Source organism: Wolffia australiana, chromosome 5 (genome assembly GCF_029677425.1).
Source record: "Wolffia australiana isolate 7733 chromosome 5, ASM2967742v1".
Lineage (NCBI taxonomy): Eukaryota > Viridiplantae > Streptophyta > Magnoliopsida > Alismatales > Araceae > Wolffia > Wolffia australiana.
The window spans coordinates 17,553,372-17,578,973 of record NC_135839.1 but is presented as its reverse complement, the minus strand read 5'-3'; the positions used below and the strand labels follow the sequence as shown (position 1 = coordinate 17,578,973).

Here is a 25,602-nt window from a genome sequence, read left to right as displayed (position 1 = left end):
TTGACTAAAGACAATCATTTTAAAGTAGTTCATTTGTTAGATTCATCCCAAATAATGACAAACTTTTTTTTAGACGAATCAAAACCTTATTACATTAAACCCACAAATTGAAACAGCCAAGAGACATTCCCACCAATCACCATGGTGACAATTGGAGAAGAATGCAAACAGGTACGTGGTACCCTGGTCTCTTCGTCCATTCAGAGACTGGACGTTTTTTCAGCCTTTTTTGCTTCCTCAATCTCGTCATGAGTTAGAAAACTTGGCTGATGAGTGGAAGACAGCAGCCTTGCCCACATCCTGTCTGTTATGACCACCTTGTTTTGGCTCTCTGTCACCCTCTGCAAATGGCAAAAATTGGTATCGGTATGAATTACCATTGCATTCAGATAATGCTAAAAACTAGCCATTTTTTACATAAACAAGATGTCCAATCAAAATCTATATACAATGATTGATGAATACAAAAAATGCTTGGGGAATGAACTTGATGTACAGGAAATAGAGAAAAAAATCAACAACAATCGAAAGTGTAGAAAAAATGAAAAAGCAGTTTTCTTAAAACCCAGTAACATGCGATTTCATGGAAAAACAAGACAAATTAATGAAAAACATCACGGAGTTTGATGGAAAAACTGGCCAACATACGCCTAGTACTTACACAGAAGGGAATGTAAGTTTGCCTCCCATGTACAAGACCAACTGTAAAACCCGTGTAGCCCGCCATCGCACCATGAACAGCACTTTGAGCCAAGAGCGTGCAGTACACGTTGTCAGATGCATTACTTGGAACAGCACGAATCATGTACGTCGGATCTGCGCATCAGTTTTTTCTCGGGTGAAATTAAAATTAGAGATTAATGTGGAAACATTAATCTACAGAGACATACCGATGTATTTCAGATTTATCACCATCCGTTTTTTCTTTGAAAAATAATCCTGTATGACACCCAATTTTTGCCTTCAGTATGAGATCATATTGATTTTCTTCACAAAAGCTCCTTCATGGTTAAAAATGTGGAAACATAAAAAAAAAATTTAGAAAATTATAATTTGTGAGGAATGAGACTTAAACCTTTATCTTTTGAGAGAGCCACAAACCAACGTCAAGAAGAAGCTTGTTTCCTGAAGGATCCTGCAATTCTCCAGTTCTCACAGTTTCAGTCATAAGCTCTTGACCCGCACCCTCTGCCACGACAATAACCATATGCCCATTTTCCTTGAGACGCTTCTCTATATATTGGAAGAGTCCTCCAGGCCCTTCTAGATAAAAAGGCAACTCTGGAATCAAGCAACAGTCCTAGAAGATGATAGGCATTTGCAGATTGAAAATTAAGAAAATTTTAGTCCTTCAACCGCATGGCATGAATAAGCAATTAAGAAGGGAACAAAATTTATCATACCACATCTCGACTGGCAAGAGTAGCATACATTGCAATGAAGCCTGATCACACATTGTGAAAAAAGAATATGTTACCTATAAACAAGAATAAACAGATAAAAGCTGACTCGTTTGCAGCTGTGAATATCGATACTTTCTTCCAATTAAACAAAGAAGAGAAATGGGAAGAGTTGGACATACCGCAATAGCGTCCCATTAATTTTACTAGGCCAATGCCGTTTTCAGCACTTTCAGATTCAACGTGTGCAGCGCCAATTGCTCTCTGTGCTTCCTCGACGGCGGTATCAAAACCAAACGATTTGTCAATGACCTGCGCGCATTAATCGTGTTGTGTTGGAAAATACAAGGTAATTAAACTATAATTAATAAAAAATCCAGACAAATTACCACAATGTCGTTGTCAATAGTCTTTGGAATCCCGACAACGGAAACCTTCAATCCACGCCTTCTGATTTCCTACAAGATATAAACCTCAGATATGGTACTTCTGCTGTAACTATGAAAAAAATAAAATTTCAATTGAAAATCGTCGTAATTAAAAAATAATTACCTCGAAGATCTCAGATGCGCCTCTGTGCGTTCCATCACCCCCAATAATATAGACCTGATTAATTTCACGGTCTTCGATGTTATCTACAATCTTTTTCGTATCATGCCCACCTCTTGATGTACCAAGGATAGTGCCTCCACGCTTATGGATATCATTAACGGACTTGGTTGTCAAAGGAATCGTATTACGAGCGTAGAAACCTTTGTACCCGCCCTGTAAATCATAAATTAATTAGAATTCACAATATTGGAGAAGGGATTTTGGAATATAGCAATATCCACCTCAATTCCCATGATTCTTTCCACATCATACATGAATGCTAATCCACAAACTATCTCCCTAATGACGGTGTTTAGTCCTGGGCAGAGGCCCCCACATGTAACAATGCATGCACGAACTTCATCTGATTCAAAGTAAACCTGAGGACGAACAAGGGGTTACCAAAATAATTTACTGTAAAACAATATTGAAGGTAAATTTACCCTTTGGCGAGGACCTCCAAGTCTGAAAGTAGTGCCTATAGGAGTATTCCTATGAACCACAACCTTCACCGAAATACAGCAGGGGATGTAAAGAATAATTCTTGAATACTGAGTGAGATCGCAAGGGGTTCAGCGTTCACCTTCTTTGGAACGGTATCATCATAATCGACAAAGTATTGCCTGTTTGAAATAAAAATCAAGGCCGATCTCACAAATATGCATGACTAGTTGATTACTTTGAACTTACTTTACAGCTGAATAAGCCGGATTGTTCTGCAACGGATTCGGATAAGTCTGACAAAGAAAAGAGGCTAATTTGTAAATAATTCTGATTCTAACAAAATGCTAAAGAAGAGATCAGAAGAGTATAGCAGGAGATCGCGAACCGGAAGTTCAGGAATGTAATCAGAAAGGTGCGGGACGTCATCAAGCACATAACCGTGATCACCGTGTACCAGTTGACTGGGAATTTTATCGTCGATCTCCATTGAATTTTTCCAGACTCAGATTCCCAGCAAGCCCAGAAAAAGGGTGATCTTCCAGACCTGGACGAGAGAAGAACAAAAGGGAATTCCTCGATTAGGGTATTAGATAAGGCTTGCTTTGCTGTCCGGATATCAATTCCCCAAAAAAGAGGAGCGGGTATGAGATTATAGTTTATAAAAATCGGATTACAGAGACGAGAGAGCGCTGGTAGCATTCATCATCGAGGATGGGTCCCTCCGAAAACCACCAGAGTCTCGATTTTGCTCGCGGGCATGGCGGTGGATTCGCATCTTCTCCCTCGCACGCTGAAGTTCTTCAGCGATGACACGCATTCAACCCAATTAAATAAGAGGTATGATAGTGAGTTATTGATTATTGAATGGAAACTAAAGGATAGTCAAACTGGGGGCACAAGAACAATGAAGTGTTGAATTTTGTCCCTTTCTAAGAAATTGGTGGCCATAGTGAATGGTGAGATCTTAAAAAGGGTTTTAAGGGTTTGAAATGGATATTAATGTATAAGTACCATGAAGCACATATAAGAGGTGTGCTAGAGATTTAGTGATTATTGAATGGAAACTTAAGGATAGTCAAATTGGGGCATAAGAACAATAAAGTGTTGAATTTTGTTTTTTTCTAAGAAATTGATGGCCATTGTGAATGAGGCGATCCCTAAAGGGTTTTCATGGTTTGAAACGAATATGAATTCCAAGTATCATGTAGCAGAAATATACATGGATAAAGCATGATCCAGCTCAGTTTCAGGAAATGAGTTACTGTTCTACAGCGGGGTTAATCCATCTTTTATAAACCAGTATTAGCATGTTCAAAATAACTCAGGTAAAATGTTCAGCAACTAGCGTTGATTTTTGTGATAAACATTCTGACAACACATAACTCGCAGGGCCATCAGAAATTCATCGCAGTTTAGTGCAACACTCCTACTCCAATCACAAAGGTTTCTAATTAAAATTTCTGTACTCTTTCAAACACAAAAAATAACAAGATGAGTGTTTTAATTGGCTAGCTCATTGACCTAAGAAACTAATATCTCATTGGACATCTTGAAGTTTCACAAATGAGCCTATATCCCAAAGAACCATCTTTATTTGGAGTGAATCCTATCAAAAGAGCAAGGGACTATGCAAGGTGGAGCTGAATTAGTCTTTCACTACAAGATCCTTCATGTTATTCTTTTATTTCCAATTATTTATTTTCAAATCTATCAACTAGTATTATACTTTTTTGGCTTGATTAACAGGGATAAGAACTCCTTTTTTAGGTTCAAGTTTATTTGTCAAATGAACATTAAAATCTTCTTTGGGAGTAAAAGGAGACCTATAGCATCCAATTTCAAACTGTCGTTCAAATAAAACTTGGTAATATCAATGCATTAGTAAACCTTTAAATTTAGAATACTTAACTAGAAAATATTTTGGTGATACGTTTAATTATTTAAAAACAATAATAACAAAATAAGAAATTATGATAAATTCCTTAGTACTATGATTTAAATTCCTTACCGTGAATTTATGTTGAATTAAAATTTATACAAGTTGGAAAAATCATTAATGAAAACATAATCTAAATTTAACTCTCTCCAACTTAGATTCATCTCATTTCAGAAGATTCAATATTTTCCTTGACATCTAAAATTGTGTATCAATGACCGCACAACTTAGTTTGTTAATGAAATCAAACCATGAAACTTTGATTCTCATGGTCAAACATAATGATTGAACTTAAAAAATTATTGGCTGAACCTAAAAAATCTCAGTTAATTTCTAATTTTTGGGGAAGTATATATTTTTAGATGTATACTTTTGCTGAGTTATTTGAATCAGTAAAATAATGCATTTTTCAATTGAGATTTCACCAATACATGGTAGATTTTTTGTTTTAAAAAATTTGGGTAACATTTTTAGGATAAAATTTTTTAGTCTTAAAAAAAGGATTAATATTTAAACCTTAAACAAACCATTTCTGTCCATTAAATAAACCCACATTCATTCAGTGCTTCCGTCTTGAGCTCCAAAAGTTTGATGATTAACTGGATGAATAAAAATTATTTTTAATTACAAAGAAGGATTATTCACTAATATGTAAATTTGAGAATGGGAAAAAATTCCCAATAAATCACATATAAAACATATTCGCTAATATGGCTGATAAATTGAAAATTAGGGTAAAGTTGTGTCCTTGTTGGATTTGAGTTTACTCAATAAATTTAGAAACCAATAGTCACATAAATGTATTAGATAGTGGATAATAACAGGTCGTCTCCGCAGGGAGCAGATCTTAGAGACTAACTCTCTATCTCTCTCTCTCTCTCTCTCTCTCTCTCTCTCTCTCTCTCTCTCTCTTTCTATCTATGATGATCTTAAGAGGATGAGAATGAATATGTATAGGGTAAAAGGTAGAGGCAATATGAAGATGGTAAGATGAGATGGGGGTAATAACGATTTAATAAGGATAAAACGAATATTACAACAAGTAGTAGATAGTAGGATGTGAATGAAGTGAGTGAAAGTGAGAGAGAGAGCTAGAGGAGGACATGACGTCAAGATGAGAAAAGATGATGAATAAGGGGGAATCATAACATGAAATATCTAAATTAGGGCTTAATATTTAAATTAGGATTTATTATAGGATAAGAGGGTTTGAAGACAAGACATGATGGAGGTGACGAGAGGAGGTGTAAGGATGCCGGTTGTGGAGGTAGGGAATGGGTGAAGAATGAGTGTGGAATGAGACGGAGGCAGGTAGTGGTTTAGGGTTTAGTAGGTGAATATAGAGGAGAATACATGATGCGATGGTGACAATGTAGATGATATGTGACATTGGTGGTAGATGAAACATGACGCCAATAGTTGATGACCATTAATAGTGATAAATGATGGCGGATGGTGATGATGAAATGGATTTGATCTACCTAAATGAATGTGTTGAAGGTGGATTAATGTAGGGCAAGGGATTGACCTTGGATCCCTATGCTCCACTGGGATCAAGGCATCTCCCGACTTCTCTGTACACCTTCTATAAGTACTCTCGATACTAAGAACACCCTTGATGGACCCTCAAAACCTCACTTTCTTTCAATCTGCCTCTCTAGGAGGACATGAGTTTAAATAAGTTTTTTTTATAAATATAGGGGGCTCGATATATGGACGGTTAGATAAAAAAGGCAATGCTACCATAAAAATTTCAGATCGATCAAACTTTTAGATCATCAGATATCAAGCCTTGAAGTTGGACAATCCCTATCCATTAATTTGATCCAAAGATTTCTCTCGCTTCATCCCCATCAGCACTGTCATGTCATTTTTAGGTTTTTGTCTTCATCATTGTCCCCTGGGATTCTTGATTAACAGCTCCCATCAGGCTACATGTCCTTGCAGGGAAAATACAAATATTGAAATAAATGTATAATAATATTATATTAATATATTAAAGGAGTAATACAAGTGTGACAGGGTGGCGCTTCAACGCATGCAATATCAATACATTCTTTAATAAAACACTAATTAAGATAAGACACATGCATGCCACATCTATACATGGCACCATGTGTCTTGTGGCACATTGGTTGCATAGCTATTGTTGACTAGTCAAATGAAAAATAACAATTTTTTATTTCCAATCTCCTTAGTCTTTGCATCACATTTATTCTTAAATAAGGAGTTTTCGTTGGTTTGGGCACATCATCCATGCAACTAAAAAATAGGGGATATAGAGTTTGTTAGTATTAAATACCACCAATCATGAATGAGGTTTAATGATTAGTATCTCCAATCATTAACAATAATAATCGTTGGTCACTGTTTGACAAGTAGATTGGTGTTGCATGGCACGGGAAAATAAAACCCCCATAAATCGTATAATTCATAAAAGTTAGATATAAACCCAGAAAATATAAATAAATATGTATTTGGACTATGAAAAATCATATAATTTTTGTATAGAATGTTTCAAAAGTCAGAAGAACTCATATCGTGGCTCAAAAAGTTATTTTCTCTCAGAATACGAAGTTAGAAAAATGTCTAGAAATCCTTCAAAAATAGTAAAATTCAAAAAATCATTCCAAAAGTGGATTTAATAATTTTAGGCTTGATAGCATGCATTTATAACCAATTTAATGTGAATAAACATCTAAATACGATCACATTAACATATTAATACTGAGTGTTATCAATGAGGAATAAAAATTTTGGACAAGAATCATGACGTTTATATTCAAAATATTTGTATGGAAAAAAATATGTTGTAAGTAGATCCAATGAAAACTTATTCACATTCAATTATAGTCAGACTTTTATCATTTCAATCATATTAAAGTTTTTTGCATAAAAATCACAGTATACATAGATGTGATTCAATAGAGAAGTTGCCCTTTTTTACCAAAAATCTGTCAAAATATCAATAATATTTTAGAATAAAGTAAAGATAACATGAAATATTTATGGATTTATTTTTAATGGGATTTAAAATTTAAATTCCATGAATCCTCTTTACTCATTCATCTCAGTTTATTATTAGCATTTTATTGAGAAGCTGGGGCCAAAAATGATATTATTTTATTTCTCTTTTATACAGATAGTGTTTTAAAAATCTGTGGTAGGCCATTAAAATTTTATTTAAAAAATACATTAAAACATGCATAACTAGAGAACATTCATGAAATCCACAAATTTTTAGACATTTGAATCCATGGAGTATGATGAGGGAAATTTAAATGATGAATATCCGCTCTCAGAGGCAATGTGTTCAGAGTGCTGAGAAATATTAAGTGACAAGGTAAATGAGGTAATTCAAAGGATGATATAGAAGTGAAATCGAGGAACTCTTTATGAGACAATTACATTAACTTTGATGACATAACCTGACGAAGAAATAAAATAATATATAATATATGTATCTTTTTCCCATATCTTTAGTGTATGCTTCAGATTTTTTAGATCTGAAATTTGGTTTATCTGAAAAATATTATTTTATATTGAAATATATTTTTTAAAAAACAAAATCTAATTTGTAAGATGTTTGATATCCTTGATTCAAGAAAAGTGTTCTTTAAAACTCTAAACTTTTCCATTGTATTAGAAGAAATGGAAAAATCTATATTTTTTTGGTAATGAAATATTAGAAGTATGTATGATATATATCTTTATCCTTGATCTGATTCATTGATTATTTAATATCATCTTTGATTATCTTCTGCCAATGTCATATTTTAGTGCACTAATACATGTATTCGGATTTAATGGCTTTGATGTCTTTTGTCGAGAACAAGGGGGGATTATATTTCCCCATCCAATATTTCTTCACAAGGAAATAACACAGTGAACACAAAAGTACCAACTTATGATAAATTTGGTGTGGGTGTGATGGATATGGAGTGTTTGAGTGTGTCAAACCCCAAACCTGGTTATTAGGGAAAGTAGCCTTGAGCATGTAACTACCATTGTCAAATATTATAGGGAAGTTCGTATCTTTCAAGATGGTGGGCCACTAAGGCAAAAAAATTTGGGGGATATTTAAATGTTTTCTTCTTCTTGTTTTGAAATAAATTTGGTACACTTCTTTTGCAGATTTTTTTCAGAACAAGGAATCTCTTCCCTCTTGTTTCTTCTTTATTTCTCTCTCTCTCTCTCTGCCACTCCTTTGGAGAGAAGGGTGCTCTTTGAATGATGACACTTCGGCTACAAATGTCATCAGAAATTCTATAAATTCCATGCAAATGGCACTTGAGAAGTGATTTCAAAAAATGTCACGTGAGAAGGGATTTTTTGAAACTCAATGGCTGCAAGGCAGCAGGTGGAAATTTCAGTTTAGCTAACATTGTAAATGTGAAGGAATTTGATAATGGTGAAGTGTATTTTGTCCGATTTGTTGTTGTAGAGCTGGCGAACAAGTGTATTCTTGATTCTAACTAATAACAGGGTTTGCATAGTTAGCGGTGTGACGCTCATAGATATTTCAGAAGGAAGGCTTTTATAGGAAGTAATGCTCTGTGTGAGGTTCTTGGCACGTGAAGTATGGCACTTTGATAACATGCATTTTTAGTAGCTTAAGATGACCATGTTTACATGTTTATTTGCATTGAATTAATCATATATGCATGTTATCAAGCATAAAAGGATTAAATTCATTTTTAGAATTATATTCTGAGTTTTCTATATTTTTATGTATTTTTGGAAATTTTTCTGACAGCATAGTCTGTAACAAAACAATTTTGTGAGTCAACATATGTATGTTTTGGAATTTTTTGACATTAAATGTGGAAAGATATGATTTTTCAAAGTTCAATATATATTTATTTGTATTTTTTGGGTTTTTATTTTATTTTATTGAATTTTAGAATATATTTTGGGTTTTTTCTTGAATTTTTCAGGCGCAGGTGACATAGACCTATCAGAAAAGGAGACTTTTTTTAGCAATAAATGCGTTTCATGGCCCAAGAAAGGGAGCATTAAAATATTATTATTTCTCTCTCCTTTCTCTCTCCTTAGAATAGTCAACAATGATGGTTGGCGGCGTGGCAGCACCACAGAGCGCCACATATACATGTGGGGTGTACACATGGCAATACATGTCACATTTCTATTGGTTTTGAATGGGAAATCACTGACATGGCGTGTGCTGATGTGGCGCCATGTCAGCTGCAACAAAAGCTATTAAATAATATATTTAAACAATATATTTAAATAATATACTATCATTATTCCTTTTTGTCTTTTTCCCAGGGCGATGCATTGCGCGATGAGAGCCGTCAATCGTGTAAGGACGAGGAAGAATCTCAGCCAATCATCATATTTAATATCCAGAAGAGACAAAACCATAATGGAATGACCTAACGACACTGACGAGGATGAGGAGAGAGAAATATTTGAAGTAAATAGACGGCTAGAAATCATCCGACTTCCAGGCTTGATATCTGACGTCCATAACTTGGACCGAGCTGAAATTTTAAGGGCATCTTTGTCTTTTTGTCCTCTATTCATCCATATGATTCAATCTATAAATTGAGCCCTCAATCTTTGTAAAAAACATTTTTGAGCTCACCTCCTAATGACGCTCATTGAAAGAAAGTGAAGTTTTGAAGGTCCATCAAGTGTTCCTTGGTGTCTCTATTGTTTGGAGAGGTTCAACAAAGAAGTGGGGAGGCTGATCTACAGCAGGAAGACACCTTGATCCCGGTAGAACATAGGGATCTAGGGCTAGCCTTTTACCTTACATTGAATCATTCCAACACTCTAGTTAGTTTCAACTTCTTTTAATACCATCCTTCACCATCATCCATTCCCATCCTTCATCCTCTTTGTCATCATACCTTATCATCCACTCTCACCCATTTCATATTCTGCCTTACACAGTGACGATCTCATCACCTACCTATATCTTTCTCATTTAAGCTAACATTTCTTTCTCCTTATTCAACTTATCATTCCTTCTCGATACCATTACATCACTTATCATATCCACCACCTAACACGTCGTCATTATGACGCATCTCATTTCTCCATCCTCATCTATCTTAGTAGAACCTTAATTTACCATCTCTCATTACCGTTCACTCTCATCACACATTCCCTGCCGTATACGTAACTCTTATCATCTTCGTGCTTCACCCTATTGAGACCGTATTTTAACTAATATACGTTCCTTGTGGAGACGACCCTTACTCATCGCTATCTAATTAAATTATCTGAGTATAGGTTTATAAATTTATTGATTGAACTCAAATTCTCAACAACGTAATTTTTACCCTAATTTTGAGTTTATCATAGTTGAATGCCTAATAATGTGGCGAGAGTGTTGGAAAATGTACATAATAGGATGTAATTTGTTAATTTCTAGATTAAACAAGCCCTGGGTCCAGAAAGCCCTGGGAAAAAGATGAAGAAGGAAAAGAGAGCAAAACCGAAGAAGATGAAGAAGAAGAAATAGAGTAAGAGGAAAAGATAAAGAGGTACAGGAGGAGATTAAAGATGAAGAAGGTGAGAAAAATCGAGGGGGCGAAAAAAAAAAGGACAAAAAGAACCTGGAATATGAAATTGTAGAAGAAGGAAAAGAGAAAAGAAAACAAGAAGAATGTGGTGTACGAAGGAAGACAAGGGTAGAGGACGAGATTAAAGAAGAAGGATAGAAAAATAAAGTGATAGAAAAGAAGAGGGGAAAAAGAACGTAGAAAATAAAAGTACAGAAGAAGGAAAAGAGAGGAACACCGAAGAAGATGAAGAAGAAGGGATAGCGTAAGAGGAAAAGATAAAGGGGTAGAGGAGGAGATTAAAGATGAAGAAGGTGAGAAAAATCGAGGGGGCGAAAAAAAAAAGGACAAAAAAAACGTGGAATATGAAATTGTAGAAGGAAAAGAGAAAATAAAAGAAGAAGAATGTGGTGTAGAAAGGAAGACAAGGGTAGAGGAGGAGATTAAAGAAGAAGGAGAGAAAAATCAAGCGATAGAAAAGAAGAGGGGAAAAAGAACGTAGAAAATAAAAGTGCAGAAGAAGGAAAAGAGAGGAACACCGAAGAAGATGAAGAAGAAGGGATAGCGTAAGAGGAAAAGATAAAGGGGTAGAGAAAGAGATTAAAGATGAAGAAGTCGAGAAACATCGAGGGGGAAAAAAAAAAAGGACAAAAAGAACGTGGAATCTGAAATTGTGGAAGAAGGAAAGGAGAAAATAAAAGAAGAAGAATGTGGTGAAAAAAGGAAGACAGGGGTAGAGGAGGAGATTAAAGAAGAAGGAGAGAAAAATCGAGGGATAGAAAAGAAGAGGGGAAAAAGAACGTAGAAAATAAAAGTAGAGAAGAAGGAAAAGAGAGCAAAACCGAAGAAAATGAAGAAGAAGGGATAGAGTAAGAGGAAAAGATAAAGGGGTAGAGGAGGAGATTAATGATGAAGAAGGTGAGAAAAATCGAGGGGGAGAAAAAAAAGGGACAAAAAGAACTTGCAATATGAAATTGTAGAAGGAGGAAAAGAGAAAAAAGAAGAAGAATGTGGAGAAGAAAGGAAGACAGGGATAGCGGAGGTGATTCAACAAGAAGAAAGAGAGAGAAAATCGAGGGAGAGAAGAGAAGAGGGGAAAAAGAACGTAAAAAATTAAAGTACAGAAGAAGGAAAAATGAGAAAAACGGAAGAAGATGAAGAACAAGGGATAGAGTAAGAGGAAAAGATAAAGGGGTAGAGGAGGAGATTAAAGATGAAGAAGGTGAGAAAAATTGAAAGGGAAAAAAAAAGGACAAAAAGAACGTGGAATATGAAACTGTGGAAGAAGGAAAAGAGAAAAAAAAAAAGAAGAATGTGGTGTTGAAAGGAAGACAAGGGTAGAGGAGGAGATTAAATGAAGCCATCGGAGAGGAGGCGTTGCTGGTTTGCCGGAGCAAACAAAGAGGAGACAGGATCGTGAAGCTACTACTTTGATACCATGAAGAATTTTAGGTTTGATGTGACTATGAAATTGTTTGGGGGAGAATTGAAATAAGGAAGATAAACAAGAGAGAGAGAGAAGTGTATGTGGGCTAGGGCCCACTTACATAGGCCCAACTAGGCCTCCTTGTTTAACATAGATAAATTAACGTCAGGTCGAGTCTCCAATTTAGAATCCCATGATTAGATACTCATTTTCCATAGTCAAAGTACAACTGTCCGTCCACAAGACGTCTTTGGAGTCTCAAGTCTAAGGACCACTTACACAACCGTGAAGTGAATCGACTTGATTGATAGTTCGGTATAATACCATTTACAGATTTGTACGGATCAATTTAGTGAACTCTTTCCACTGAAGAGCACTCACTATCTATCCTTAGTGTGTCCACATTAATGGCTACGGAAATGGGCATACTTGACATATGAGTGAAGTTTATCCGGAGACTATTCTATCTGAAGACTCAATGTACTTCTCGCTTATGCTTCAAATAGGAATATTTAGAACACATGATTGAAGAATAGTGATCTTCGTATTACGATCTCATAATATTCACTAAGTCGGATCATGTATTCATGGACTTCAGTATAAGCATCACACTTATACTATAGTGAATATGTTGTATTAATTAACATGGAACTAGATGTGGAATGTGTGATTGGCTTGCCGGCCACATATATTTCCATCAAGAAGATGCTCACGGAGATGATTGAATGGTCGAGACAAGATCATCCTCACGGAGATCAACTTGGGGAAGCCGATGCAAAAAATTCCTGGCCAGGAAAGTGAGGATATTGGAGGAGGAGTTCTCCAATGATCCCCTAAGTCGTTCGAGTTTGACGATAAATCATACTCTAAGACATTCAGGAGTCTCGCGCGGATGATGAATTATACATATACGGTAACCAATGATGGTAAAGGTTCCATGAGAGAGTTCAACACTACTAGGTATCTTCTAGAGCACAAGGTGTAGCTTAGCACCACACGGGTTGGAAACTTAGCCTATCGATTGGGTTAAATGGATCCTTCTTTAATTAATATATATGTTGATATAGTTAATTAATAAGGTTGATGAATAATGTTATTGGGTCCCTAAAGTTATTAACTAGAATGATACATGGGCCTAGAGGGTCACACGCACAAGGTCATAAAGGTATTGGTGGATATATTTTACTTTGGGGTTTCTGAGAAAAACTTTAAGTGAAATATAAAGAGGGAAAGGGCTCTCATTTCAAGAACCTAGGCCAGCCAGATTTGAGAGCCCCTCCCTTTCTCCACTCTCTTCTCCATTCATCCAAGGAGAGTGTCTTCATTGTGAGAAGATCTTCTAGATTTTCAAGATGAGTTGAAGAGGAAGACGTGGAGATCCAAGTGCGGAGTGATTGCGTGGATACTTCTAGAGGCCAGACATGTGAACGGTTTAGAACAATCTCGAAGCGACAAAGTCAAGGGTGGAACGAGTTCCCCAAAAAGTGCATTTAATGTACGTATTGAAGATCGATTGTGAATCGACCAACACGCTTCTGCATCCATGGATTCATGTTTTTCATGGACGAACCAAGGCACCGAACCCAACATGTATGTCATCGATCACTAGTTTGGATTTATTCACGCCACCAAGACTTTATGTTTTCAAACTTTCGAGCAAAGTTTAAATGAACAAGAAGAAAATTCATGAATAATGTGTCAATCACCATCTAGACTTCAGGATGTCCAATTTGCTTCAGCCATCCAGGGATGGGGTGATAACCTACTAGTCATTGCATTAATATTACATGTATACTTTCATTAATATGACCATATAATTAAAAATATAAAATTAATACTAATAAAATTTAAAAATTAAATAAAAAATTTAAGATTTAATGTTATTGATTTTTATGGTTTAGCTCAAATTGATCTATCTATCATGTGTTATAATCTCTTTTGGTATGTTTTCCACTAATTATGGGCGATGTTGATCATTCCATAAAGGGAGATTTGGCATGGGGTGATCAAAGCCATAATGCACCGATCTTGTCATTAGAAGGGTACAAGGACAAGGGGTGGCATGATCTAGAGATTAATATTCCAATAAATGTAGCAGAGCAGAAGATGCATGGCTAAAGGAAAAAATATGCAGATTAAACTAAAAAAAAATGCAAGGACAAAATAAAATGTTGGGGAGCCCAACTCACTACAAGATGAAAACTTGTTAATGTGTTTCTTCACAATTCATGTTGCACCATCATAAATTAAATGTCTAACAATGATGAGGATTTAGACATCTAAGGGAGATATATAATCCCATGCTGCAGTTTTAGATACCAGCTTATTCTCCCTCTCCTCTACCCCCTGAAATCTATAAGGGATGAGATACACCATAAATTATATTTCAGCATTAGCTGGCCATCAGGAACATTGATTGCCAAAGGTCATTATCTGTATTTAGAACTTTGACTCTAGTGATTTTGTTATTTTTCCAAGATCATATTTATTTTTCGTTGCAAGATGCCAAACCTGGGAGAATATACAAGTTGTTAAATGAGATATTACGTTAGGAGCATCACTAAGATGATTGACTCATAGTATAATTACATTAAAGTTTTGAAATGGTTTATATGTTGTTTTCAAACAATTCTCTCACTACCACCATCATACAATTCACCTTCGTTTTGGATCTTAAATAACCTACTACTTGAAGAATATAGGTATCTTCTTGATGATCTCACTCCCTTGTATTCCTCTCACATCTTTTATCATATACTTCTAATTAGTTTGTACCTTAAATTTATATATCAGCTTTCTCCTTCTAGTTATATCCCTTGCTCTATAAATGATACTTAGTTAATGTGATCTTATAAATGTTTTGAAGAAAAAACTTTTTAAAATTCTTATTTTCAGCACTAAAATAGATTTATCAGTTAGTGATGTTTCTGGGAGATTAATCCAGGTCACCTGGGTTATATTAAAATTTTAAAATGATTTTTTGAAGCTAACTATTTTTCTACCTTACTTAAGTTTTGCTTGCAGTAGTATTGAGCTGGCATTTTCTATGAATGACGAGAGAACCTTAAACGCTACTTTGCTTGGCTTACATTGATTAGAACACACCCAAAGACTAGAGCCTACCCTCACGAGTTCAGAGGGAGACAACTACCTATTTATGGAACAATTTGAGTGAGATACAAAAAAAAAACAAAAACCAATCAGTAAATCAATGATTTATAAGAATAAACGTGATGGGGTATTCTGATCCAATTAAAATTCAGACCTACTCTAGGACCGCTACACAAATAGCCAAAGATGTCAAGTTCAGAATCAACCCCGATATTCTTCAACTTTTGCGTAAGTTCTATAGGATGTTTAACTAGAAAACATATGAACTTCTTGAAGAATTAGCGGTATTTGCGCCACTTATTGTGACCCAGGAGTACCCCATTATGCTTTGACGTTGATATCTTACCCTTTTCTTTAAAAGTTAGTGTCAAGCATTCGTTCATGTCAGCGGGTCAGGATTTTCATTCTTGGAGTGAAATGGATGAGTTCTTGTAAGAAATTTATATTCATTTATGAAGGTTTGGATCACTCATTCATGTCAAGGCAGTGGATCCATAATTCAGGAGAGACAATGGCCAGAGAAATTCAAGGAACTAACTACAAAATTTTAATCATTCATGCAGGTTCCCCATATAAACCAGCCTTGTTTTAGGCTATCTATGATCCTAAATGTCTTTCATCATTGAGTTCAAGTGACGAACAATCTGAAAAATCTTATCCAATAAGTGAGTAATTAATATTCTTCTGTTTATCAACAAAACAGTACCTATATGGAACTTTCAGGGGTAGGCAAGAACATTAAAAAAACATTGGATGAGGATTGATTACAAGCAGGTCTCCATTGAGATATAAAATGCATCACTACCAGATGGCAATGAGAAAAAGATCATCAATCCAACCCAATAGTAGAAAATTCAAAAGTTAAATTCAATGGAACTGTTCTAAAGGAACACAACTCAAGTCAATTTATAATATCCCATTCACTAAACCCACATATTTAGTGAAAAATTAGAGAACATTACTCCTTGTGATGATATTTTTGTTCATGAATGTATATATTTAATTTCTAAGCTAAGAAATGGAAAAATTATCAGAATCCAATGAGCTCTTAGAGCATAAAAAAATCTTCAGGAAGATATTAAAAATAATAAAGAGGAAGAAGTATACCAATATAATAAAAGACAACCAAAATGACAGATTAACTAAAAAGAGTTGGCCACCATCTCCTCCATTTACTAATGCTCCTAACTCATCCAAATAAAACCTAAGAACAAAAACATTTTATAAATATTCAAAGAAGCAACTACAACTGTTCCACAAGTTTATGTCATCCAAAACATTACAACTTATTCAAAATTTTATATTATCTTTGTAAATCTTTGGGAAAACAAAATATGGTCGAACTTTATTAGAAAATGAATTTAATTTTATCGAATGATAATTCTAGAAAGAAAAGGGACCATGAGCTACATTAATTATTTTGGAACAGAGGGAATGATTTTATAAGGTCTCTTTTAGATTATGTAGCTAGTGTAAGTGTCGTACCTAAAACCCTATAGGATAACATTGAATTTGGTTATTTAGTGCATATTTTATTACAATTTCAATTGTAGTGTAGATCTACTAGGTAAGTTTGGGAAAATAATGGGATGTGATACTTAAAATTGAGAGCTTGCATTTTCATCTGGATTTCATAGTGGCACATATGTTGAGAGATAAATGAATTTTAATAATTACTATTTTGGCTGCCATTTCAGTTTGAAAAAGGGGCATCATGTTTTGACTTCCTAAAACGAGTATATATGTCCTTTTAAGTCCTCTTAATGTGAACTTCAATATTTTATATGAATCTGTCGTGTTTCAATTTGGATAATAATATACCAATCAAAATATTAAATTTTATGTAAAGGAAATGTCGATTGGGAAAATGAGATCACATACTTCTGTTTTAAATATAAATTCTGAAAATAGAACTTTATCTTTGAATTTTATAATATGTAATCTGAAAATTAAAAAATCATAATTTTGTTTTAAATATAACATAAAATAAAATATCATTTATCCATCTTAAATCAGACTTCATAAAAATGGATTTTGATTGCTCCATTTCAAACTTATCATTTGTAGAATAAAAATCCATTTTAATGCATGTTCTTTCAGTATGATATCTTTAATATTCATATCATTTGTTATAATTCACCTTAATAAACCTTTCATACAAAAGTACAATGATTGGTTTAATTTACTGTATGCGAATATTTTAGCCACAAAAACTGTATACCTAACTTAATTTGTGGAAGTAGCCAAACATGTCCTCCGTTGTACATTAAAATTTATCATTCTCTTCTATACGCATATTTATCAAATATATTAAATTACTCCATGAATTTCTCTATATATCAATATATTTAAGTCATGATTTAATTTTTAGGCTCACACCCTTGTTCGCACTTTGTAGGTGTCACACATGCTAATAATTTATGGCCTAATTTTTCACGTGTATCAAATTCTGATGATTCAAATTTTTAGATATACATTCTGGTCATGAGAAAAGCTTGATTTTATGATTATTTACTGATGTAAAAATATGTGGCTGAAAAGTCAGTCACACATTCCATATCACACTTGAGGAATGTCTTGAGGCTGGACACATGAACAACTCAACAAATCTCAAGAGCCAAATCTCTAAGTATATCTTTTGACATCTAAAAACCTTTTTTATATGACCCTTTACGCCCATGCACCAATTTAGTAAACAACTATTGTGCCCAGGAACCTCAATTATCTTCAAAATTAGTTATCTACAATTAATTGCGGATCAATTTTAAGCAATCAATAGGTTGTGTATCCAGCCCATGGTGTGCCCTCAAGCTACAAATCAATTTCTAGATGATACAAAGATTTTATTGACTCACTCATGGAAACTTTCTGTCACTTTTTACGATCTTAGTATAGCCCCTCGTCTACTTGACACTCCCAAGATGACTCAGGATATGGTCTACTTTCAAACCATAACTGATAATCTGAGTTAGTACTAATTCATTTGAGAATCATTAGAGAACTCTTCTCCAATATTCCACCACCTTGGCAAAGGACTCCATCTCATTGCCTTGAGATGTCTCCTCCATATACAGAGGGCAGATGATCCCTTACTGACCACTGAATCATCTTTGCAATGTTTTTGATGCACCCAAGCTAAGACTGCTTGGAGCTCCATGATTAGAAATTGTAGGTTATAGTCAAAAGTACAACCGTCCATCCACAAGACGTCTCTAGTAGGTCTAAGGACCACTTAAACAATCGTGATGTGAATCAGCTGGATTGAAATTCTGGTCTAATATCATTCATTGATTCGCATAGATAAATTAGTGAACTCTTTTGAATAAACAACACCCACTGTTTGTCTTAAATGTCTCCACACTAATGGGATGATATCAGCCATAAGCATTATATGAGTGAAACTAGGTATTGTTGTTATAAACAGATAATTTATGTCCTTGATTATCCTTCAAAAAGGAATATTTAGAATACATACTATCTTAGAGACTAGTGATCCACATACTATGTTATCATCATTACTAAGTCAGATTATTTATTTATGGACTTCATCAGAAGCATTACATGTGCATTAGAATGAAATTAATTATTTATATCTCATTATAGATTGATGTTTTTATGAATATTTAATGAGAGGAGAACAGCTTGAGAAGGTGAGAAAGAAGGGGAAGAATGAGATTCATGATTTCTTTCACATCCATATCAATGAGAAGAATAAGTTGAGAGAGACATGAGAGCCAGGATAGTGAAAGTGATAAGAGGGAGAGAGAGAGAGAGAGAGTCAGTTAGAGATATTGAGTAAGCGTGACAACTTGTATGAGGGAGAAAAGGATAAAATTACTGAGAAATAAGAATTAGTGATGACAACAGACAAGTGTGTGTTGGAGATTGTTACAGAACAAATGAAACCGTGTACAAGTGTGTGGGGGAGAGCGTTACAGAACAAATGAATCCGTGCACGAGTGTGTGGAGGGGGCGCGTTCTGGGAGAGAAATAGTGAGGAGAACAATTTGAGATAAAATATCCTCTGGATAAGGGGAATAATGATGAAAATTTTCTGTGTGTTTCATCCCTAATTGTTTTTTTCCATTTTGAGATTAAACACTAATATAACTCTCGGATAACAGATGGGATTTTAGGTATTAAAGCGGGTGGAAGTTGGCAAAGAAAGAGGTGCGTACATGAGGCGAATGGAGAAGGCAATAGTGGGGATGAATGTTATGCTTAAAGGGGGATTAGAGAAGTGTACTGAAGGAAAAGGAGAAAAGGATTGTGTCGAATATATTTTTATTGAAGCGAAAGATGGGAGAAAGATTTCTGACGAAGTAGAGAGAAATAATCATGAAGGAAAATCGAAGAGAGGGCGTTGATTGAGACTATGGAGAGACAGAGAAATGAAAGCTTGGGGATAGTATGATTGTTGAAGAGAAAGAGGGAGCGAGAGTTGGGGGAGGTGAAAAATATGACCATTTCGTTATAAAAATCTCAGTAAATGACCTCAAATTGTTATTATTAACCTATTACGCAGAATGAACTAGCAATTAACAGAAGAGAATGGGGGAGAAGGGTAAAATAAGAGAGAATAAGGGAGCATGCGAGAATGAATGAGAATTAGACAGAAAGGATTCCTTGTTTTAGTATGGAGAGGGAAGGAGAAAGAGAAAGGGCTTCCTCGTATTATCATGGAGAGAGAGAGGAGAAGAAATAGAAACGGTTTGCCTTGTTTTATCATCGAGAGAGCGAAGAGAAGAAATAGAAACGGTTTGCATTGTTTTATCATCGAGAGAGAGAGAAGAAAAAATGGAAACGGTTTGCCTTGTTTTATCATGGAGGGAGAAGAGAAGAAAGGGAAAGGGTTTCTTTGTTTTATCACGGGGAGAGGGGGGGAAGAAGAAAGAGAGGAAACTTTCAGAAAAAATATCGTATAGTTGGACTTGGCCGTGTGGGCCGTGTTATTCCCTAATTCTCTACACTATTCTTGATAAATTTAATAGCCAGTGGGTATAGATAATTTGATGTGATAACATAGACTTCCGATGATGATGGCAAGATTAAATTGTCAGCGAGAAGATCCGGATATTAGGGCGTTGACTTATTGGGCCAAGCGAGCTATTGACTTGTCGACTCTGCTAACACGAATAAAGGGCGTTAGCTCGCAAGATTGAAATGTAAGCTAGATGATTTCCCACCGGTCAACGCTCCAGCTGCTTACCCTGCATGCACACGTTGACAGCTGGGCCGTTTTAACTCCAAAACGAATCCAGACAAACGAGGGACTTAACAAATGTAGAGTTTATTTCTACGCGTAAACCGGCCCCATAACCACAGTTTGTAGGCCACCGCTCGACTCAGTTCTGATCTGAGACTTCCCCACATCCTTGTCATCTTTGTCCTGGTATGGGAAAGTCAAACAACTCCGCGACGACTTAGCAAATCAAAAGTCAACTATCTATTTGGTCGGCAGGAGCCCATCTCATTTTACCAGATATTTGTTTCGAAAGTATTTATTTTCTTTCTTCCATAGTGGTCTCTTGCTGTCCCCGCCGGCCCCCGCAAAACATGAAAAAAACTTCTGCATAGCAATTAAAAAAAAATAGCAATGCTGCATTTGCACGCCACGCGTTTTCGAGTGCACTGGGCTGCTTTTGGCAATGGGAATTATTAATTTTTTTCCTGCAGTTCGTCAAAGGATACTCGAGGCTGAAATTTCTATGGGTTCATATGGCGGCGAAACCGGAGAAAAAACGATAGAGAATGACGCGTCGGCCCCCGTTCTCACTCTCCGTCACACGCAGGATTCGTGATCCATCTCCAGCCATGAAGGGGAAAGAAGAAAAGCAGAATTCGGATTTGCAGGTAACGCCCATGCCAGAAGAAGAAAGAAAGCCAAAAAGAACGAAGACTCGAGTTCAACGACGGTTTACTGTACAAGTGTACACTGAGAAGACGACGGGAAAGAAGTAACAATAGAAGGGAATTCCGCCGAGATTTCTCCATCTGCTATCCTCTTTAGTCATGGGTTATCACCGTTTACATTATTCTTCCTAGTCGAAGAGGGCGTATCCTCCGGCGGCGAGCAAGTCCGCCGGGTAGAGTCCCAATTCCATGAGTAAACCGGCGTTTAAGTTGCAGTCCTCGGTGGAAAGAGAAGAGGCTACGGATAAGTCATCGGTAGGCGAAACAGCTACTGCGTTGACTCCACGGCCATAGCTCGAGAGCTCCGCTTGTGCTAGTGCGGGGAAGGACGCCGATTCTAACCCCAGTGCGGCGTCCATTGATGTGATTGTAGACGATGGGCTGCTCTCGTCGTACATGGTGAAAGAGCCGAACGGCCCGGAGCCGTAGTCCTCGAAGTTCACGAGAAAGAGGGGCGATCGTGGCTGGCTGATCGGCCCATCGCTTCTCCTGGCCGTGGTTCTGGCCTCGGCCTGCGCCACCAGCATCTTCTTCTTCAGCTTAGTGTTCCAGTAGTTCTTCACATCGTTGTCGGTTCGTCCAGGAAGATGCGAGGCAATGACAGACCATCTTGAGAGGAGTTGAGAAGGGGCTAAGTTTAGAACGCAGAGAAGAAAGAAATGGAGGAAGAAAGGGGAGGGAGGTTACCTGCTGCCGATAGTCTGAAACAGGGAGCATATCACATTGTCTTCAGCCTCGGAAAAGCCTCCGTGCTTGATTCCGGGGCGGAGATAATTGAGCCATCGCAGGCGGCAGCTCTTCCCACAGCGTTTAAGCCCTGCCGGAGGAAATCAGGGAACTTAGTCTCGATTCGGAGAGGAAAATCATTGAGAGAGATTGATTCAGAACATCTGATAATTTTCATTTTGACCTTTTGGAAAGAACGATGATGGGAAAAGTTTAAAGAGGACATTTTGACCGGGGGGAGATGAAACCTGCTCGCTGAGGCAGTGCAATCCAGTTGCCGCCGGTGCCATACTTCTCCACGTAGTTCTTGAGGGTTGCGTCCTCTTCGGGCGACCAGGGGCCTCTCTTGACGCTAGCTTTGTCACAGCAGGGAGCTCTCCCCATCGCTTCCTCTGCAGAATATCCGAAGATGTCGCTCGATAGAAGGATGAGACTCCGGCAGGACACTGTGCCGTCGAACGAATTACGCGTAAGCCTTATAAAGAAAAGGATATGGGCACTAGCCGAGAGCAATCTCTTGACCCAGTACATGGTCACCGGATTCCCCCAGCTTGCATTTGTTTATCATCAGACATCACGATCATCTATCTCTCTCCATCTTTCTCTTTCAATCTCTCTCTAAACCCCATAAAGGGCGGCCACACCTCGAGGTCCTTGGCCCCGTACTCGCTTGTGACGTTCTCTCTTTAACTCTTTTGGGAGATATTGTCTTTTCTCTTGGACGAGCGTTCATACTCTGTGTAGCTTTGCATCGCTGTACCCGAAGGGAGAGCGAGAAGAGAGAGAGAGGACCAAGTTGGGGCCAAGGAAGAGAGAGAAAACGCGGAAGGCAGATATGCTCTGTTCACGCCGGGTGTGCGGAGCAGGAAGAGACACGAGAATGATCGTCCCATACTCCCAGTTGGGTACAGTCAAACCGAAAAGCTCGTACATTTGGTCCGATCAACAATGTCGCCCAAATCCCAGAGTATTCAGTTTAACTTCTCCGTGTCGTGACCCGCTTTCACTCTTCCCTGACTCTGCAGAAAGCCTGAAGGCTGACGGGAGGCCACCCTTCACGTCCTTCTCATGCTCCGTAGGGTAACAAAACATAGCTCTCTCTCTCTCTCTCTCTCTCTCTCTCTCTCTCTCTCTCTCTCTCTCTCTCTCTCTCTCTCTCTCTCTCTCTCTCTCTCTCTCTATTTACCTATATATGAATATATATATCTATCTCTCTTTCCATCTCTCTCTCTCGCTCTCTCTCTATCTCTATCTATCTCTTTCCATCTCTCTTTTTCTCTCTCTCCCTGCCTCGCTCTCTCTCTCTCTCTATCTATCTTTCTATCTATATGTCTCTGCGCTCTCTCTCTCGCTCTCTCTTTCTGTCTCTATCTATCTATCTTTCTATCTATCTGTCTCTGCGCCCTCTCTCTCGCCCTCTCTCTCTATCTATTCTATCTATCTCTTTCTCTCTCTCTCTCTACCTCTCGCGCTCCCTCTCTTTCGTACTCGCTCTCTCTCGCTCTATCTATCTATCTCTCGCTCTCTCTCTCTCTTTCTATCTATCTCTCGCTCTCTGTCTCTCTCTCGTACTCGCTCTCTCCCGCTATCTCTCTATCAATCTCTCGCTCTCTCTCTCTCTATCCCTCGCTCTATCTCTCTATCAATCTCTCGCTCTCTCTCTCTATCCCTCGCTCTATCTCTCTATCAATCTCTCGCTCTCTCTCTTTATCTCTCGCTCTATCTCTCTATCAATCTCTCTCTCTCTCTCTATCTATCTCTCTCTCTCTCTCTCGTACTCGCTCTCTCACTCTCTCTATCTCAATCTATCCATCTATATATATATATATATATCTCTATTTATCTATTTTTCTCTCTCTCTGACTATCTATCTATCTATCTATCTCTCGCTCTCTCTGTCTATCGATCCCTTGCTCTATCTATCTCTCGCTCTATCTATCTATCGCTCGCACTCTCTCTCGCACTCTCTCTCTCTCTCTCTCTCTCTCTCTCTCTCTCTCTCTCTCTCTCTCTCTCTCTCTCTCTCTCTCTCTCTCTCTCTCTCTCTCTCTCTCTCTCTCTCTCTCTCTCTCTCTCTCTCTCTCTCTCTCTCTCTCTCTCTCTCTCTCTCTCTCTCGCTCTCTCTCTCTCTCTCTCTCTCTCTCTCTCTCTCTCTCTCTCTCTCTCTCTCTCTCTCTCTCTCTCTCTCTCTCTCTCTCTCTCTCTCTCTCTCTCTCTCTCTCTCCCTCTCCCTCTCTCTCTCGCTCGCTCTCTCATCCTCCTCCCACTAATTCCTATAGATATGAAAAAGTATGAAATCGTGTCCGGAGTGATTGCAGGATTACGCGAAGAATCAGACGGATTCGCACAGCGATGACAGTAGAATTTTCATTTGGAAACGTTGACGGACTCATCCGCAACACCAGTGCAGGTCTTCTATGATTTTTACGCCTCAACATGTTACTCCAGCAAGTTCTGTTTCGGTTCCTGTAGGTGATTTCATCTGTGAGTACTTTCTTATTCACACGAACCGCGTTCCAGTTATCATTTATCTTTAAATAATTCCGAAGACCTGAGACTGCAGCAGTTTGGCCTGGCCGCCGGTAATTATAATCAAACTCGGAAAATGTAATGGCTCTCTGGAAGTCTGAGTCAAAGAAATTTTGATGAGGAAAGCCCGAACAGCGAGGGCCACTGTGTGTACAGGCGCCGGAAAGTGACGACAACTGTAGAAAAATTGTGAAATTTGATGTTCCCTACGGTGTGGATACATGATTGACTACGCAGGAAAAATGTACTCGCTGATGAGTCACCCGGGAAGGCTTCTCTTGAGCCTGCCCTGAGCATCACCCAGAAAGGGTACAAGCTGGAACGACTTTCGGGGTTAGAGCCGCTCAACAGTTTTCAGTATGAATTGTCTCATGTTTTAAGGCGTTGACGTAACTGGCATTGATATTATTCAAGTTTTTTTTTCATTTGTTCTTGGTAGGGATGTTTACCGCTCAAAAAGGTCAAAACCGTGTTATTGGCCAAGATAGTAAGAGGTTTCGGTATCAGCAACAGCTTTTGGCACAGCGGTAGGCGCTTGAATATTAACATTGCAGGCCCTGGAGTAGCTGTTACTGCATTCAGAAAAACAAAAACTATTTATAAGGTGTGTATTTGTTGTAACAGTGAGTCTCAGGTCAAACATAATCTGTTTGGCCAATTTCTTTAAGTGGAATGTTTTTAGATTGGTGTGGTCATCATTGAATATTCAGTAACAGATTATTGATGGTTTTTCAGCTGTCCACAGTATCAAAAACTCAAAACGATGAAAATATAGAAAGACGGGTTTTAACCACCTATTCAAATTTCATAATAGAATAAAATATCAAATAACAAATTAAAATTTGTAATCGTACATTCGTCATCCCATCAGACCCCTCTATTTAAGCTCAGACTCTTCCTCCTCATATCACCCATTTATATGATCTTGACCCCACTATTAAGCATCGGCAAACAGCTGTTGAACAAACATAAACTCACACAATAAAAAGATGT

The 25,602-nt window shown here is 37.2% G+C and overlaps 2 protein-coding genes and 1 long non-coding RNA gene across 5 annotated transcripts; 1 reads left to right on the top strand and 2 right to left on the bottom strand.

Moving 5' to 3' along the window:
* LOC144703605 (ATP-dependent 6-phosphofructokinase 3-like) lies at positions 1-3,262 on the bottom strand. Its single transcript, XM_078575809.1, has 14 exons — positions 3,110-3,262; positions 2,821-2,979; positions 2,682-2,728; positions 2,575-2,614; positions 2,435-2,497; positions 2,234-2,371; positions 1,953-2,165; positions 1,790-1,858; positions 1,583-1,712; positions 1,404-1,444; positions 1,076-1,300; positions 891-939; positions 662-816; positions 1-341 (listed from the first exon to the last, which is right to left on the bottom strand). The coding sequence occupies exons 2-14, from the start codon at positions 2,920-2,922 to the stop codon at positions 201-203; spliced, it is 1,413 nt and encodes a 470-aa protein (XP_078431935.1). The 5' UTR covers positions 2,923-2,979; positions 3,110-3,262; the 3' UTR covers positions 1-200.
* An 18,057-nt stretch (positions 3,263-21,319) lies between these two features.
* LOC144703602 (transcription factor RAX1-like) lies at positions 21,320-22,631 on the bottom strand. The gene is made up of 3 exons (XM_078575806.1): positions 22,329-22,631; positions 22,042-22,171; positions 21,320-21,963 (listed from the first exon to the last, which is right to left on the bottom strand). The coding sequence occupies exons 1-3, from the start codon at positions 22,609-22,611 to the stop codon at positions 21,483-21,485; spliced, it is 894 nt and encodes a 297-aa protein (XP_078431932.1). The 5' UTR covers positions 22,612-22,631; the 3' UTR covers positions 21,320-21,482.
* A 20-nt stretch (positions 22,632-22,651) lies between these two features.
* Positions 22,652-25,332, top strand: LOC144703603 (uncharacterized). 3 transcript variants are annotated; one of them, XR_013581570.1, is made up of 3 exons: positions 22,652-23,160; positions 24,399-24,564; positions 24,644-25,332. It is a non-coding gene; the product is annotated as an uncharacterized LOC144703603 (long non-coding RNA). The 3 variants fall into 3 exon arrangements; XR_013581568.1 differs by having other exon boundaries at positions 24,399-24,942; positions 25,049-25,332; XR_013581569.1 differs by having other exon boundaries at positions 24,399-24,966; positions 25,049-25,332.
* The last annotated feature ends 270 nt before the right edge of the window (positions 25,333-25,602 follow it).

What these genes read in the sequence shown, in the direction of transcription:
- LOC144703605 (XM_078575809.1), bottom strand. Translation starts at nt 2,922, where the DNA reads ATGGAGATCGACGATAAAATTCCCAGTCAACTGGTACACGGTGATCAC. An exon ending in CCGGCTTATTCAGCTGTAAA is followed by an intron (nt 2,615 to 2,681) that starts GTAAGTTCAAAG and finishes TATTTCAAACAG; the next exon opens with GCAATACTTTGTCGATTATG. An exon ending in GATAAATCTGAAATACATCG is followed by an intron (nt 817 to 890) that starts GTATGTCTCTGT and finishes ACTGATGCGCAG; the next exon opens with ATCCGACGTACATGATTCGT.
- LOC144703602 (XM_078575806.1), bottom strand. Translation starts at nt 22,611, where the DNA reads ATGTACTGGGTCAAGAGATTGCTCTCGGCTAGTGCCCATATCCTTTTC. An exon ending in TGCACTGCCTCAGCGAGCAG is followed by an intron (nt 22,172 to 22,328) that starts GTTTCATCTCCC and finishes TTCCTCCGGCAG; the next exon opens with GGCTTAAACGCTGTGGGAAG. An exon ending in TTTCAGACTATCGGCAGCAG is followed by an intron (nt 21,964 to 22,041) that starts GTAACCTCCCTC and finishes ACTCCTCTCAAG; the next exon opens with ATGGTCTGTCATTGCCTCGC.